We start from the raw sequence: 18,535 nt of genomic DNA on the forward strand, positions 1-18,535 counted from the left end.
TTTTATTGATTATAGTATTATATAATTATCCTCATCCCCCTATTCCTATCCCAAACCCCTCCCTACATATGCCCTCTCCCCCCTGTTGTCTATGGCCACTGGCTAGGCTCATATGCATGCACACAAGTCCTTTGGTTGATCTCTTCCCCTTGCCCCCACCCTCCCCTACTTTCCCTCTGAGGTTTGAGAGTCTGGTCACTGCTTCTCTTTCTCTGGGTCTGTTTTTGTTCATCAGTTTATATTGTTCATTTTTTCCCCCTAGATGTGTGAGATCATGTGATCTAAGAAATACCCTTGGCCCCTGCAAAGTTTTGAGGGTGAGGGTCTGTGCCCCACCTCAGTTGACCCCCAAGTTCTCTCCAGATGGCCCCTCTGCGACTGTGCCTGTCTTAGGTTGTTCCTTCCCTGAGGAATTTTACCTGTCTCTGGCTAACCAGCCATCCTCTGGGGCCAAGCAGGGTGATGTGAGGTTTAGTTCTGTCTCCTTGGTAGCCTATGTCCCCATGGACTCCATGCCCAGCACCTGCCTCCGGGACCCCTCACCTACTGGCGAGGCCTGGGTACTGATCTCATATTTTTGGGAACCCATGCTTCTTCTCCAGAGAGGGCCCAGCTCACCCCACTGGGCGGGAGAGAGATACATGGTACCAGCCACCATTGTCCTTCAGCCTTGGCATGAACTGAAAGGTCAGGCAACAGTTGTGGGCACCTGGACCATGAGAAGAGGGTAATTTTTGGCCAAAAGGTCAAGACAGGCCAATATAGAATGCTCAGGTGCCTTTCCAGGGGGCCCTCTGCATAATGGAAGGGATGAAGTCCTTTCATGTCATTTTTAAATTGTCAGACTTTCAGAGGCTTGGTTTGTAAGTTTGTTTGTGATAATTGTACAATATGCTATTGTAATTCTAAAATATCTAGAGATGTGTTACCTTTGTCTCCAAGTACCAACAAAAAATATAATTTTTTATTTATACCCCGTGGTGCAAGGTATTATTATAGGTGTTGGGGATAACCCAAGTCTGGGAAAAATTATAATGACCTTGTAGAGTAATATAATGTAAGGATATTCTTTTCTGTAGGCCATGGGAATTCCATTTTAAACTGGCTGTCAATTTCTTTTTGTACAGGCAAGGTCTTTGTTACATTTTCTACACCTCTCCCAGGAGGAAGTAGTGATGGTCCCTTCCTTCGGTGTCCTCACAAGCCAGAAACCTCTCTTTAATTTTACACACAAAGGAGCAGTGGTTTAATTTTGTGTCATATAGAAGGGCAGCTGGGTGGTGACCCCTATGTAATTATACTCCTGGATGATCAAGGTGTTTGGTATCATCAGTGACTACTTTGGGCAGGAGGCTCAGACCAGGTAAGGGCTCCCACCCGTGAAGGATTAGGAACATAGGTCCAGAAGGACTTACCCAATAGCCCCAGGTTATATTACCTTACAGCTGCTGACTGCTAGCAAGGCGTTCTCAGGTGTTTATCAGTCTATGCCGTTCATTATATTCCATAAATGAGTGAGATCCTGTGATGTTTATCTTTCTCTGCCTGGCTTATTTCACTTAACATAATGCTCTCTATCTCTATCCATGTTGCAGCAAATGGTAGGAACTCTTTCTTTTTTACCGCAGCATAGTATTCCATTGAGTAGATGTACCACCATTTTTTAATGCATTCATCTGCTGATGGGCATTTAGGCTGTTTCCAGATCTTAGCTATGGTGAATTGAGCTGCTATGAACATAGAGGTGCATATATTCTTTCTGATTCCTGTTTCTAGTTTCTTAGGATATATTCCTAGAGGCAGGATCATTGGGTTAAATGGGAGTTCCATTTTTAGCTTTTTAAGGAAATTCCATACTGTTTCCACAGTGGCTGCAGCAGTCTGCATCCGCACCAGCAGTGTAAAAGAGTTCCTTTTTCTCCGCATCCTCACCAACACTTGCCATTTGCTGATTTGTTGATGATAGCCATTTTGACCAGTGTTAGATGGTATCGAAGTGTTGTTTTGATTTGCATCTCTCTGATGATTAATGACTTTGAGCATGTTTTCATATGTCTCTTGGCCTTCCTTCTGTCTTCTTCCGAAAAGTGTCAATTTAGCTTGGTTGCCCATTTTATGATCGGGTTATCTTCTTTTTGTTAAGTTGTATGCATTCTCTATAAATTTTGGATATAAACCCTTATCATTTATATCATTGGCAAATATGTTCTCCCAAGTAGTAAGGTTTCTTGTTGTTTAATTGATGGTTTTCTTTGCTGTGAAAAAGCTTTTTTATTTTGATGTAGTCCCATTTGTTTATTTTCTTTTTTTGCCCTAGGAGCAGTATCAGTGAAGAAGTTCATATGTCTGAGATTTTCCAGTCTGTGGATTCCTCTAGTATTTTTATGTTTCCCATCTTATGTTTAAGTACTGTATCCACTTTTTTATGGTTTCCCATCTTATTTTTAAGTACTGTATCCACTTTGAGTTTATTTTTGTGTATGGTGTAAGTTGGAGGTCTAGTTTCATTTTTTTGCATGCATCTGTAAAATTTTCCCAGCACCAGTTGTTGAAGAGACAGTCTTGACTCCATTGTATGTTCAGGCCTCCTTTGTAAAATATTAATTGAGTGTAGTGGTTTGGGTCAATATCTGGATTCTCTATTCTATTATATTCCATTGGTCTGTCTGTCTGTTCTTGTGCCAGTACCAGGCTGTTTTGAGAAAAGTGGTTTTGTAATACAATTCCAAATCTGAGATCCCTCCTGCTTTATTCTTCTTTCCCAAGATTGCTGTGGCTATTTGGGGTCTTTTTTTTTTATTCCAGATGAATTTTTGGAGTGTTCTTTCTTGGTCTATGAAATATGCTGTTGATATCTTAATGGGGAGTGCATTAAATCTATAGATTGCTTTGGGTAGTATGGACATTTTAATGATGCTGATTCTATCAATCCTTGAACATGGTATGTTCTTCCATCTGTTTACATCTTCCTCTATCTATTTTTTCTGTGTCATGTAGTTTATTGTGTAGGTCTTTTACCCCCTTAGTTAAGTTTATTCCTAAGTATCTTAATTTTTTTGGTGCGATGGTAAATGGGATTACTTTTTTAGTCTCTCTTTCTGTAAGTTCATTATTGGTGTATAGAAATGCCATAGATTTCTTGGATTTAATTTTGTATCCTGCTACATTGCTGAATTATTTTATTAAGTCTATTAATTTTTTTATGGAGTCTTTAGGGTATTCTATATACAGTATCATGTCATCTGTGAATAAGGACAGTTTTACTTCTTCTTTTCCAATTTGGATGCCTTTTATTTCTTCTTCTTGTCTGATTGCTATGGCTAGTACTTCCAGCACTATGTTGAACAGGAGTGGTAAGAGTGGGCATCCCTGTCTTGTTTCTGTTCTTAGAGGAAATGGTTTTAATTTTTGCCCATTGAGTATGATGTTGGCTTTGGGTTTGTCATATATGACTTTTATTATGTTGAGGTACGATCCTGCTATTCCTAACTTGCTGAGAGATTTTATCAAGAACAGGTGTAGGATTTTGTCAAATGCTTTTTCTAAATAAATAGATATGACTATGTGATTTTTATCTCTCAATTTGTTTATGTGATGTATCACGTTTATTGATTTGCAAATATAGTACCATCCTTGCATCCTGGGATAAATCCTACTTGGTCATGGTGTATGATCTTTCTTATGTACTGCTGGACCCAATTTGCTAGAATTTTGTTGAGGGTTTTGGCATTTATGTTCATGAGGGATATTGGCCTATAATTCTCTTTTATTGTGTTATCTTTATCTGGTTTTGGTATTAGGGTGAATGAGCTTGGAACTATTCCTTCCTCTTGAATTTCCTGGAATAGTCAGAGGAGGATAGGTTTTAATTCTTCCTTGAATGTTTGATAAAACTCCCCTATGAAGCCACCTGGCCCTGGGCTTTAGTTTACTGGAAGCTTTTTGATGACTGCTTCAATTCCATCCATAGTTATCTGCCTATTTAAATTTTTAGTATCTTCTTGAGTAAATTTTGGAAGATTGTATTTTTCTAAGAATGTGTCCATTTCCTACAGGTTGTCTAGTTTATTAGAATAGAGTTGTTGATAGTATTTTGCAATAATCTTTTGTATTTCTGTGGGGTCTGTTGTTATTTCACCTCTTTCATTCCTGATTTTGTTTGTTCTGGTCCTCTCTCTTTGCTTTTTGGTGAGCCTGGCTAGAGGTTCATCAATCTTATTTATCCTTTCAAAGAACCAGATCTTGGTTTTATTGATCTTTTGTATTGTTTCTTTGGTCTCTGTGTCATTCATTTCTGCTCTGATCTTTATTATTTCCTTCCTTCTGCTTGCTGTGGGCATTTCTTGTTGGTCTCTTTCTAATTCTTTGAGTTGTTGAGTTAGATTATTTATTAACCCTTTTTGTTGTTTTTTGAGGTAGTCCTTTCAGGACTGCTTTCATTGTGTTCCATAGGATTTGCAAAGTTGTGTTTTTATTGTCATTAGTCTCCAGGATGTTTTTAATTTCTTCTTTGATCTCATTGATAAGCCAATCATTGTTTAGTAGCATGCTATTCAGCTTCCAGGTGTTTGAATTTTTTGGAATGTTTTTATTGTAGTTTATTTCTAATATTATGCCATTGTGATCTGAGAAAATGCTTGATATGATTTTGAACTTTTTGAATTTGGGGAGACTTTGCTTGTTACCGAATATATGGTCTACTTTTGAAAATGTTCCATGAGCACTTGAGAAGAACGTATATTTCTTGGCTTTGGGGTGAAATTCTCTGAAGATGTCAATTAGGTCCATCTGGTGTGTCATTTATGATTTGCTGTTTCTCTGCTAATATTTTGTCCAGAGGACTTATCCATTGATGTCAGTGTTGTATTAAAGTCCCCTACCATGATTGTATTGATGTCCATCTCTCCCTTGATATCTTCCAGGAGATATTTTATGTACTTGGGTGCTACTGCATTGGGTGCATATATGTTTACCAGAGCTGTATCTTCTTGCTGAATGTATTATGTAGTGGCCTGCCTTATCTCTTGTTACGGCCTTTACTTTGAGGTCTATTTTATCTTATATAAGTATCACAACCTCAGCTTTTTTCTCATTTCCATTTGCCTGAAAAATGTTTTTCTATCCCTTCACTCTCAGTCTTTGAGAATCCTTTGTTCTAAGGTGGGTTTCTTGTAGAGAGCAGATATATGGGTTATGTTTTCTTATCCATTCAGCTACCCTATGTCTTTTTACTGGTGCATCTAATCCATTTAAGTTTAATGTTATTACTGAAAAGTACTTGTTTATTGTCATATTTACCTTTAGTGTTTGTGTTTCTCTTTGCCTTTATCTTCTTTTTACAGCAGTCCCTTTAGCATTTCTTGCATTGCTGGCTTGGTAGTGATAAACTCTCTTAGCCCTTTTTTGTCAGTGAAGCTTCTGATTCCACCTTCAATTTTGAATGACAGCCTTCCTGGGTATAGTATTCTTGGGTTCAGACCCTTGTTTTGCATCACTTTGTATATTTCATTCCATTCCCTTCTGGTCTGTTGTGTTTCTGTTGAGAAATCAGTTGATATTCTAATAGGAGATTCCTTGTACATAACTTTCCTTTTTTAAAATATATTTCATTATTTTTTTACAGAGAGGAAGGGAGAGAGATAGAAAGCTAGAAACGTCGATGAGAGAGAAACATCAACCAGCTGCCTCTTGCACACCCCCTACCGGAGATGTGCCCACAACTAAGGTACATGCCCCTGACCGGAATCGAACCTGGGGTTTTTCAGTCCGCAGACTGACACTCTACCACTGAGCCAAACCAGTTTCGGCCCCTTGTACATAACTTTCTGTCTCTCTCTTGCAGCCTTTAGGATTCTTGCTTTGTTGCTGGTGTTTAATTATGATGTTGTCTTGGTGTTGATCCTTTGGCGTTCAACTTGTTTGGGACTCTATGTACTTCTTGGACTTGGATAGATTTTTTCTTGCCAATATCAGGGAAGTTTTCTGTCATTATTTCTTCCAGGAGGTTTTCTATTCCTTCCTTCTCTTCTGCTCCTTCTTGTATCCCTATTATTCTAATGTTGTTTCATTTTGTGTTGTCCCACAGCTCCCTTAAGCTCTCCTCTTGCTTTTTAAGTCTTCTTTCCAGTTGCTGCTGTGTTTGTGTGTTTTTTACTATAGTACCTTGTTTTCTACTTAGTTGATGCTGTCCTAGGTCTCTTCTAGTCTACTCTTTAAGCCTTCCATTGTGTTTTTTTTTTAATTGCAGCTATGTCATTCTTCATCTCCTGTTGGTTTCCTTTCATGTTGGTGACATTCTCATTCAGCTCCTTGTAATTCTCCTTGAGTTGTGTGTAATTGTCATTGAGTTGTGTGCTTTCAGCGACTCCCTACTGCCACCCAAGGAGATGCCCACAAGCGGGAGTAAAGTTTTTAGGCTTGCCTATGGGTCAGGGAACGCGTACACCCCTGTCTGCACCGAAACACACCCTTCCTCTCCCCACTACCGCCCAAGGAGACACCCACTAGCAGGAGTAAGGTGTTTAGGCCTGTCTATATGATGATGAATGCACACACACACACCCTCAGGTGCTTTCTCCCAAGCACAGTCCAAGGAGATACCCGCTAGCAGGAGTAGATTTTTCAGGCCTGCCTATGGAAAGGGGAACGCGCGGTCCCTGTCTGCCCAGAAACACACACTTGGGTGTTTTTGGCTTCTTCCCTGTGCCGGCCAAGGAGACAACCCACAAATAAAGAGTTCCGGGCTTGCTTGCTAGTGCACAGACTTGGAAATGCCTGGCAAGCCCAGTTAAGTGTTTCAGATTCGTGCACAAACACACACTGCCTGGAGACATCCCAGCTAGCCAAGTAAAGAGTTCCGTGGTTGTGCGCAGGTGTGCCTTGCTGGAGATGTCCAGCTCACTGAGTGAAGAGTTCTGGGCTCACTCAAATCCGCAGTTTGGCTGTTGGGGAAGGCGAGTTTTACTTATAGCTGTGGAATGGTGTCTTTGGAGGTCAAGATCCCAGTGTCTGTGGGTCTGCAACTGGGGTAGCAGGATGTTGGCTAGAGTGTGTGCTGGGTCGTGGGGCAGTTCCAAAGCCTATCTTGTTGGTGATGTTGGTGAGTTTCTAAAAAAGGTGGTTCAAGATGGCGTGGGCTCCGTGTTGGAGTCCCACAGTCCAGGGAGTGTTGGCAGCTGTGATAGTCTCTCCTTGTCCAGGGGAGGCTGTCGTTCAGCTCCTGCTGCTTCTGTGTGATTTAACTTTCCCTAACTCACTCATACACACCCCATGCACTTCCACACACACTCCTTTCATACCCTTACTCACTTCTTCTCTCTCAGCTCCTTCCTTCTAGTCGCCATCTTTTCCCCAGACCTCTCCGCAGAAAACATTTTAAATAGAACTGGCCTGGGGGCATTTTTTCAAAATAAAATAAATAATGTAAGATTGTCAGTGAGAACTATGCCAGGGTTGGATTACACAACTAATAAAAATCCACCTGTGTCTCAGATTGTCAGGCAGTTTTGATCACACCTCCCCCAGGTCAGTGACAGAGACAGCAGGCTTTGTATCTGACCTTGTCCAGAAGTCTTGGTCATCATCAGGGACTTCATACTATTAATAGTACTTGTTCATTGGTCAACAGCAATATTTCAGCAGTCTTTTACATGCAAAAGAGCAGAGTAAGAGCAAATTCATGACAAGCTTTAGCCTAACATTGTTTGTGGGTAAACATTAGAAAAGACTAAATTCATCCATTTTCCTCCTTCAACTCATCAACCATCCCTAGTGTGGGTTCCTTGTTCTAAGCTCCTTCCCATGATATTGAAGATTCTGGTGGCCGGGCCTGTATCAGTGCTCAGGAAACTGTGGCTTCTGATCCACATGCGGCTCTTTGGCTCCTTGAGTTTTTAGCAAAGGCCAGCTTAGGAATACCCTACTTAAGTGAATAACAATGTACCTACCTATATAGTTTAAGTTTAAATAATTTAGCTCTCAAAAGAAATTTTAATCATTATACTGTTGATATTTGGCTCTGTTGACTAATGACTTTGCCAACCACTAGCCTATATAGTTTAAAATTTAGAGGGGTAGGCAAGGAGACACATAGAAATATCTCTTCTCTTTGGTCCCAGGAAACCTTGCCTAGATGTCTAGCCATTATTATAGATGTTACTAGAGGCCCAGTGCATGAAATTCCCCCAGCCCAGACTGCACCCTCTCACAATTCAGGACCGTTGGCTCTTAACTGCACACCTGTCTGCCTGCCTGATCACCCTTAACATCCCCCCATGCCAGCCTGATCACCCCTAACTGCCTTTGCCTGCTGGCCTGATCACCCTCAACTGCTCCCCCTTCCAGCTGGCATGGTTGCCCCTAACTCCCCCTCCCCCTGCTGACCTGGTTCCCCCCATGGGCCTGGTTGTCCCCAGCTGCCCCTATGTGCTGGCCTGGTCACCCCTCACTGCTCCCCCTGTGCTGGCCTGGTTGCCCCATTCAGCCTGCTCTTCAGTTGTTTGGTTATCCCTCACTAATCCCCCTGCCGGCTGGCTTGGTTGCCCCTTACTTTCCCCCCACTGGCCTGGTTACCCCCAACTGCCTCCCCTTTTGGTCTGGTCGCCCTTCACTGCCCACCCCCTTGCTGGCCTGGTTGCCCCACACAGCCTGATGTTCAGTTGTTTGGTTGTCCCTCACTAACCCCCCTGCTGGCCTTGTTGTCCCAACAGCCTGCTGTTTGGTTGTTACTGTGAAGGCATCCTGACCAATTTGCATATTACCCTTTTATTAGTATAGAGTTGTTTAAGAAATTCACAGAAGGTTTAGTGGACCTTTTACTAACAATTTGACCTTCAAGGTTCTGAATTTTATGGAGTAGGTAGTACTCATGGTACCTGGTATTTTTTTCTCTGCTTTATCAGCTTTCTCTTGACTCATTTCTTTTGCACCTAAGTCAGTATATATTTAAAATATATTTTATTGATTTCAGAGAGGAAGGGAGAGAGAGGGAGGGAGGGAGGGAGGGAGGGAGAGAGAGAGAGAGAGAGAGAGAGAGAGAGAGAGGAAAGAGAGAGAGAGAGAGAGAGAGAGAGAGAGAGAGAGAGAGAGAGAGAAAGAGAGAGAGAGAGAAAGAGAGAAATACCAATTATGAGACAGAATCATTTATTGGGTGCCTCTTGCTTGTCCTCCACTGGAGATCAAGCCCACAACCTGGGCATGTGCCCTGACTGGGAATCCAACCATGACTTCCAGTTTTTCTTTTTTATCTCTTCAGAACTTTGTAGCTTTCTGGTACTAGGCCTATCACCCAACTGACCTGTTCTAAATGCTTTCCTATCAAGTAGGTCTCCTAACTCCATGGCATATCTTAACCCATTGCTGCCAGTGTTTTGTTTTTATTATATAGGTTATTGTTCATAATTATTATATTACATATACATTACAATGATTATTTGTTAAAAAATGTATAAGTAATCCTAGTAGTAATAACAATTCTAACTACAATATATTAAATATATATTATGTAGCAGATGCTGTATTATGTGGGTTTGCTTTTTGTTTTGTTTTGTTTGCTTCTTCTTTAATTACATTTTATTGGGGTGACATTGGTCAACATGAACATATAGGTTTTATTGTGAATTTCTAATTTAAGAAATCTGTATATAAAACCATGTGTCCATGGGGGTGTGTGTGTGGGGAAGTGGGTCCTACTATGAGGAGTATTATGTGTTCTATATACTTTATTTTAATAGTTACAACAGCCTGGAAATATCAGGTATTGTAATCACTCCAGCTGGAAATGATAAACACGTTTTTGCTCATGGTTTTATAATTAAAAAAGAACTTCATTTTCCTACCTCCAATGGAAACACCATAAAGGACTTCTTATTCTCATTTTTTAGTTAAGGAATCTGAGACAAAGATGTTATGTAACTTATCCAAGTTCACAAAGAAGGTGAACCCAGTGGATCTTAGTTTAAATTTGGTGCTTGGTTAAGAAACCACTACATTATTATTGATCCCTTATTTCGTCTATCTTGTTTTCTCCTTAGGACCAAATACATTTGGGATATTTTCTTTCAAGGCATTGGACACTCTATCTACTTCTATTGTTGACACTATTGAACCAAACTTTATCTTCTTGCCTGGTACTTTAAAAAAAATCTAGTGCCTTTGGCTTTTTTGTTTTATAGAGGCTGTGAAATATCTAACAAGATAATGAAATGTTCTTAAATTTGATCCCAACTAGGCATATCTTATGTCTTCAGGTTCTAAGAACCTATACTAAAAAAGACAGAAAAGTAATAGCTCACAATCTACATTGAATGATTGGGTTGTATCTGAACATCAGAATGCAAGTGATTTGATAGCATCCTTTTCAGATGACACAGGCATGGGCATAGCCAGTAATTAGCTTTACTAGAAATCCAATTATTAGTCATTTTTATTTTATTTTTGTTTTTATTTTTTAATATATATATATATTTTTATTTTTTACAGCGAGGAAGAGAGAAGAATAGAGAGTTAGAAACATCAATGAGAGAATCATTTATCAGCTGCCTCCTGCACACCACCTACTGGGGGTGTGCCTGCAACCAAGGTACATGCCCTTGACTGGAATCCAGCCTGGGACTTTTTATTCTGCAAGCCGGCAGAGGCTCTATCCACTGAGCCAAACTGGTTTTGGCAGTAGTTATTTTTATTAACTCAGTTTATACCAGTAAATCTAATGGGCGGCAGCAATGTGCCTTTCTGTAATTTGTGTTAACATAAAACACATTCAAACCTGTAAAGAAGCCAAACTGTCAATAATTGCCAGGAAGCAATATCTCAAGGGATTGGGATAGTGCTCCTGAGAATGGTGGGAGTAATCAAAGGAGGGACCTAGGTGGGTTACATGAAATCTATTGATGACACACTAGAGAGGCAGAAGAAAGCAAAGTGGGAAAATCTCTGGAATTGGATAAAAAGTAAAATAATAGACACATTCTTAGGTGAGTGCAGGAACAATTAACATGATAACAGTGAAGGAATTTGTGGTCTCTGACCTGGTGCCCAGGCACATTAGGTTGTGCCCCAAGGGGTCCAGAAAAAGGGAAGTTACAAGTTACCCAAACATTCCAAGGCTATGTTATCAAAGATGTGGATTGACTGAAAGGCTCAGTTAAGGTAAAGTTTGACCTTGTCATTGAAGATACTAGCCTAGGACTTAACTATCCACAATAACTACTTTTAGTTTAAGTTTAATTTCAGACCATCCTTTGTGGTTACTTTAGGTCTCTGAGTTTGCAAGACTTCCCGAATTTGTCAGGTTATCATGTGGCCCCTTTCATCCACATTTGTATGATACCTACCATTTTGTGAAATTTCAATGAGAACTAAATATACTGACAATGTTTTGAGACCAGCATTAAATTATTGATTCTCGTGGTAATTCTATCTGTTAGGATTGTTATCATTTGATTTTAAAAATACTTGGTTTTTAAATACCTTTGGCACTTTGTATGTTCAACAGCAGGTATCCTTGATATTTATAACAAAAATGGTTCTGATGTGTCTCACCCAAGAAAGAAAACATTTGACCTTCTAAATCTTACCAGGTTGTTTCTGATTTCTTCTTCACATTTTCCAGTTTTATGTTTTGTGGTTGATATTTTCTGGAGTCCATGTACAGTAGGGTAGGGAAATGTCATGGTGTATACAAAGTGACCTTATGATAAAATTCAATGTTGAAGTTCTTTTACAATGAATAAAATTAAGCTAGGCTGACAAGTTTTTACTAGGCTTTGGCCTTTGTAGGATGCCAGAATTGGACCCCTGAAATATCTCAGTAAACACTCTAAAAACCTATGTAAGTTAACAGGTATCTTCTATATATTGGTCTTTTTGTTGTTGTTTATATTATACAAGCACATGTTGGCTTAGAAATCACTGGCAAAATCAAACAACCTTTGGAATATCTGGCCATAGGGGCAGAGCAGAAATGACTATACTTCTATAATAGTTATAGACTTTCTCTCAAGCTTTTACTATCAGATCTTCAACATAAATTTATTTCTTTCTTTTTAACCAATGTTATCCGATACATTTAATAAAAATATTTATCCCTTGAAAAAAAAGTCCGACCATCTGGTGGTTCAGAAGGTGGATATAGCTGTTCTATATAGCTATTGCATGGTCAGAAATGTCCATATTGGCACTTTTTAAAAAAAATATCTTCCTGTCAGTTAAAGTAGAAAACTGTTCTGTATTTTTTTATGTTGTTTCTGATTTCTCAGTAATGTGCTAAATGGAAAAGTCAATACTCTTGAAATATATAGTGTACAAATGAAGTTGTAAACACCCAATAAAGTCACTTTGCTATGTCTCTGTTCCTACAGAAACTCGACATATTGCATGAAGGTGTCAATGTCCTTGACTGTTGCAGAGAATGAATCAGGCCTGTGCTACAATAGCAGGATCCGCTACTTAGAAAAATCTGAAGTCACTAAAAGAAAAGAGATTTCCTGCCCAGACATGGATGACTTTAAAAAATCTGATCAGGAGCCTGATGTTATATGGTATAAGGTAACTCAGCATGGTGTTAAATGCATTTTTTAACCTTAAGTCAATAACTGGTTTAGGGATAGGAAAAGGGAGAAATTTTATTAATTTTTTTTTTAGTATTAGACATCTTACTGAGAATTCCCCAGATCCATAACTAAATAATACAGAGTTATACATTTTATATATCTCTGTTTTTCACGCACTTCCATTAGCAGATGTCAGAAACAATCCCACCTTCTGCAACTGCTGGACAATAAGTAAAATCTTCCTTCACTTCAATTAATGAGAGCAAGTGGGAAGAATTAAGACTTAAGAAAGTATTTAAGTGATATAGAAATATGATTTACTGTTAGGGACAAAGCCTATAATTACTAGTAATAGTATTCACAAAGAATAACAACTGTTATCATGATATGAATTATAAGAGTCACTGCAGTTATTGCAGAGGAGAAAAATGAGCCCAGTATAAGTAATTTTTTGTACACAAGAAATGCATTTAGCTAGAAATAAAATTGAATAGAAGAGAGTTAAAGGAAATATTCATCGAGGTGTGGCATGGGTAAGAAGTTGTGTCACTGAAAACTGGCTAGAGTGGTGTGGGCCTGTCCACAGATGTGGTCTTAGTGGTACATATGGACTGTGGCAGATAGAGGGGAGTTGGGAAGGATAAATACTCTAACACCTCTTAACACCTTCCTCCCCTTCTCCTCAATGCAAAGTCAAACAGAAATCTGAGGGCAAAAACAGACTTTAGAATAAATAACCTGTTTCCCCAAAAATACTACTGTGTCTTATATTAATTTTTGCTCCCAAAGATGCACTAGGTCTTATTTTCAGGGGATGTCTTATTTTTCCATGAAGAAGAATGAGGTACTGTACACATTTATCGTTAAATGAAAATAAAGGAAATTTATTACCCGTATACGGTACGGTAGTACTGTAGTTGTCAACACAAACCAGACTAACTGTGAATCCTACAGTATCAAGAATTTAATCATTTATTCAATGACAATCATGTCATCATCTTCTGGAACATCGTCATAACAATCCAATTCCTGAATTTCCTGGTGAATTTCTTGTGACTCCATTTCTTTCAGAATCAGTGGACCAAATCTCTCATGTTTAGCAATAGCACTGTCTTTAAATGAGTACTTCTTGTCAAGGTAGCTTGCTCGCAGTGCATTTGCAGTGATTTTCTCCCATGAATTCTTCACCCAAGTCACAACTTCTTGCAGTTTAGGTTCCACACAGTTTTCACGCTGATTTCTCTCCATTCTATTTTCAATGTAGGCATTAATTTCCATGTGCAAATTGTCTTTGAATGGATTGTTTTTTAGCAATATCAAGAGTCTGGAGATAGGCCGTCATTCCTGCAGGAATCATTATCTGATCTATTTTTCTTTCGTGAAGAAATGTCTTCATGTCATTAGCGCGGTGAGTGCTGGCTGCATCCCAGACTAGCAGACCTCTTTGGCTCCCTCGCATAATGAGCAGCAGCATTAAATTGACCCTCTTCCTTATAACTGCTTGTGTGGCCCAGGCTTTTTCAGTTTCAAGAATAAAAACACCCAAAACACGTTCAATCTTTTCCTTCTTGCCCTTAGAAATGATTAAAGGTGGGGTTTTAGTGCCATCCAGACGAATTGCCAAAATACAGGAAACACATGCACTTTCATAAGCAGTGGGGGGAATGTACACTAAGGACGCACCCCGCTGTTCAATTGTTGTTTGAGATGATTGGCCCATAAACACTGCAGTTTCATCCATAGCAATCATGTTGGAAATATTGTATTTAGAGAAGTCAGCATCATCAATAAAGGGCTTGAATGCAAGTGCTCACTTAATAACTTGAGTTATCTTCCAACCTAAACAATGTTGTAGATCTTCTTAAAGACAGTTCACTTTGCTGAAGGAAATTATCCAGCCAGTGTTGTGATACTTTGAAATCTTCGGGGGCTATGTCAAACTGTGGTGTCATTACAAGGGCAGATTCTTGAATCTGAGCCCTATTCACAACCAAAGCCTCTGCTCTCCTGTCAACAACCAATTCACAGATCAGGTCTTCCAGCTCAGAAAATAATGGTTGCCGATCTGATCCACACTTGCGCTTTTTAGCATTTCCCTTGTCCACTTGTTCAATGAGGTTACCATACTCTGCTCGCCATTTTCAGACCAATTGGATACTCAACATCTTCTCTTTGCAGAAAGCAGTAAGATTTTGGCCCCAAGAGTCTTCCATGACTCCTTTCTTATACTCCACGGAGTAGCTTTTTCTTTTTGTGCTCATTTCTAGGGGTAAAAATAAGATATTAGGGTACCAAGGTGGGGGGAGGGGGATCACTTAAAATGACACAGGGGAGATGGGGGGATCAAAATGGCACTGGAGAATCAGAGGAGGGATTACCATTTTAGTAACCCCTTTTGATCCTCCTGTGTCATTTTAATTGCCCCTCTGATCCTCCTGTGTCATTTTAAGTGATCCCCCTCCCTCCACCCCTGTGCCACTGAACACCTTCACCAGACATCCCCCCTACCCTTTTATCAGACATTTACCCTCTGGGACATGCCTAGGTACTGTCACTGGGCTTGCTAGGGCCTGGATCTGGGCTGGAGCAGGGTCTGCCACTGACTGAGAACCTTCAGTCATCATGAGGGTGGCCACAAGCATCAGTTAGTGTCACCAAAGACAGACCAGCACTCACCACCTTCGCTGCATCCCGTCTGCTCTAATCCTCCTGTTCTTCTACACGCATCTGCGAAACTCTCCTCCGCTCTCCCACCCCTTGCTCACGGCTCACTCTGACATCCGCTCCGCCTCCACACAGCAGTGACATCAGGACTCCACGAAACATCACTGCTTGCTAGACGCCAGTCAGGGCAGCCCTAGCAAGCAGTTTACAGTAAATTAATTTTCATTCTGAGACAGAGCCTAGGGGGCCTTATTTTCGGGGGGATGCCTTATATTTCACTCAGAAGGAAACCTATAAGTAGGTCTTATTTTTGGAGGATGTTTTATTTTCGGGGAAACTCGGTAGTATTCAGCTTCCCTGGTGATAAAGTAGGGCAGACAAGGGCAGAAAATGGAGCTAGTGGAAGAAGTAAAGAAATAACCTTACAACATTTAAGCTATGATAGTTTGACTGCTATCCAAAGGCCCTGAATTCTTATAACAGGACTGAGCAACCTCTATAAGCTCTGAGTCACAGTGGTTGAAACATGGTAGAGTTTTTAATATGATGACCAAGGAGGTTTTCTACACAGGTGCTCTGCACATTGTTGAAACAAAATACACATAAAGTGTGTAATAGGTTGTTTTTATAGGATCTGACAGATCCTTAATTCCCAGGGAAGCCTAAATCCTTACTCCTAAAGCTGCCAGTTGTTTTACATTTGGAAGCCTTTTCAGTTGATACTTGGAGAACTCAACAATAGATACCAAGAACATGTCCTGAACTGGAACCTCAAACCTCTATGAGATTTGTCCTCCCTGTTGTTTTATTTTTTAAGGAAGATATGATTCTCACAGGTAAAAGAACTATGTATATTATGCTAAGTGAAGTAAGCCAATCTGAGAGAGACACATATAACATGACCTCACTTATTCGCTGAATTTAATGAGCAGAATGAATTGACCAACAAAATAAGACCCAAAGCAGGGAGGCATGGAACAGATGGGCATACTTTGATGTGGAGTTGGGGGGAGGGAGACAAGAAGAGATAAACCAAAGAACTTATATACTTATTAGTGGCCTGGTGCACAAAATTTGTGCACTCAGGGGGGTGGGTCTCCCAGCCTGGCCTGTGTCCTCTCCAGTGTTGGAGCCCCACAATTGATCATCCTAAAGAAGTAGGCCCCACCCACTCATCCGGGGCTCCTCTATGGATTACCCCAAAGACATAGGCTGGAGCAGGAGGTCCTGCCTATACAGCACATGAAGGGCTGTAGGAACCCTGGTGGAAGCCACTTGGAGCAACTGCTGGGACCTGCCCCTGTGGCGCACACACAGCTTCAAACCCCACCCAACCTCAAGATGGATTGTGATGGTGTGACTGCATAACAGTGTGAGGGCATGACGACCACCTAGGCTTTTATTAGTATAGATAGGCATAGCCCATGGACATGGACAATAGGGTAATGAAGACATGGGAGGTGATTAAGGGTTAGGAGGATGGGTGGGAGGAGGGAGAGGGGAAATATCCTATTATATTATCAACAATAAAAAATATATTTAAAAATAAATAAATTAATTAAGTAAGCATGAAATTCTTTATGTATAAATATAGAATATTCATAATTTTGTTGGACTCTTTATACCATCAAATACCTGCTATGTGCAATTCACTGTGCTAAACTTCGTCACTATATTATCTCATTTATATCTCAATGCAACTCTACGTAGTATTATTCTCATTTAATAGAGAAAAAAATGAGGCCCAGAGGGATATATAAACTTGTCTAAAGTTACTCAGCTAACAAAATCTGGTTTATATTTAAGGATGTGTGACTTCAGAGTCCCTTTCCTGAAATGGGCCTGGGTATACACCCAACCTTGATCACAGGGATTTCTCTAGGATGCAGAACTGGTGCAGAGGATCCCACCAAAAGATAGAATAAGATGTTTGTCTCAATTTTATCCTTGAAGAAGGGAGTTTGGCTATCTCAAAAGTTAGCATCTAGAAGTAAAATTTAGGACATCATTCTTTTCTTACAATATCCATTCTACTATTTCCTCTTCTTATATTTTTGCTAAATTAGCTACCATATTTATTGAGTACTTACTATATTCCAGGCTCTGTTTTAAGTGCTTTAGTTGGATTAACTCAATCTCTAATACTACTATATGAGACAGGATTTATTATCTCCATTTTATAGAAGTGACTAGAGACTCAGAGTAATCAAATGACTTAACAAAAGTCACACCACAATTTTTGACTTGCAGTTTAGCTAGCGGGCTCATCCTCTTTGTCACTCTACCACACTAATGGATCAGGATAATATACCAGACTCCAAATTTAAATTTAAAGTCCCTGAAGCTCCTAGATAGGTTGTGAACTCAAATTCTATCCCAAGTTGCAAGAAAATCTTTGAAAAAAACGTATGGATGTGTTAGGAAAATATTTATGTATAGTTAATATTTCTATAATATGCCCTGTTTGCAGTTGTGCATTGCCTGTCAGGCTGAATATGATGTAATTTTGTTTTATAGAAAGAGGACACACTTGTTCAGAGTTTATTTTGGTATACATTCAAAGTTAAAAATGTTTAATGCATTATCTCCAATGTTTTAACTGTGAAAAGCATGTATTTACCATGATCCTTTTCCAAGTCATCTTTTCAAGTATTTGTAATATTTATTTAAACTGGTTTATTTTTCATTCGTTCTGCTTTTTGCTTAGTCTTTAATCATTTTGTATCACTCTTATGTTCTGTCGTGGTTTCCTAGCCTGTCTGAAATATGTTATAATAAGCCTTTAAGGTCTATCCTTTTGTGCCTACACATAATTACAGTTGGATAGGGTAACATCACGTTGCACTAGATTATGTTCATAAAATGACTCAGACTATCCTGGTTGTCCTGGGAATGTAAAAGATATGTGTAAAGGCTCTGTAACCCCTTTATCTGAACTCTATCAGTTAGCAAAATGAAATGAGGCAAGGGAATATGCTTTTAGCACTTCCTCATGATACTCTATGAATGAGGCTTAGACATTATGACAGAATACTAGTATAAAATAATGTTAGCGTTTTTATAAAATTTTTGAAAAGAACTACAGATTATTTTCTTTGTTGAACTAAGAAGAACTAGAACAACCTCATTATTCACTGAGAATACTTGTCATAGTAGTATTGAATCCCTTTATCCCATTTCTAAACAAAAGAATACTTTAACTTTAATAAAACATCAGCAATGAAAATATGAATGGATACTTTGGGGTAAAATACTAATCTATGTGATTAGTTACCTTGGTTAATAAAAGCCTAATGTTAATGCTGTCAAGGCTACCAGTT

General features: G+C 39.4%; 1 protein-coding gene across 1 annotated transcript in view; it reads left to right on the top strand.

The window, feature by feature from the left end:
* IL1RAPL2 (interleukin 1 receptor accessory protein like 2) overlaps positions 1-18,535 on the top strand; it is a 1,438,686-nt gene that overhangs the window by 702,524 nt on the left and 717,627 nt on the right. The window contains exon 3 of the mRNA XM_036460794.2: positions 12,360-12,546. Within this exon, the coding sequence (XP_036316687.1) occupies positions 12,360-12,546 (187 nt within the window). The remainder of the gene's footprint in view (positions 1-12,359; positions 12,547-18,535) is intronic.

This window comes from Pipistrellus kuhlii, unplaced genomic scaffold (assembly GCF_014108245.1).
Source record: "Pipistrellus kuhlii isolate mPipKuh1 unplaced genomic scaffold, mPipKuh1.p scaffold_m20_p_33, whole genome shotgun sequence".
NCBI lineage: Eukaryota > Metazoa > Chordata > Mammalia > Chiroptera > Vespertilionidae > Pipistrellus > Pipistrellus kuhlii.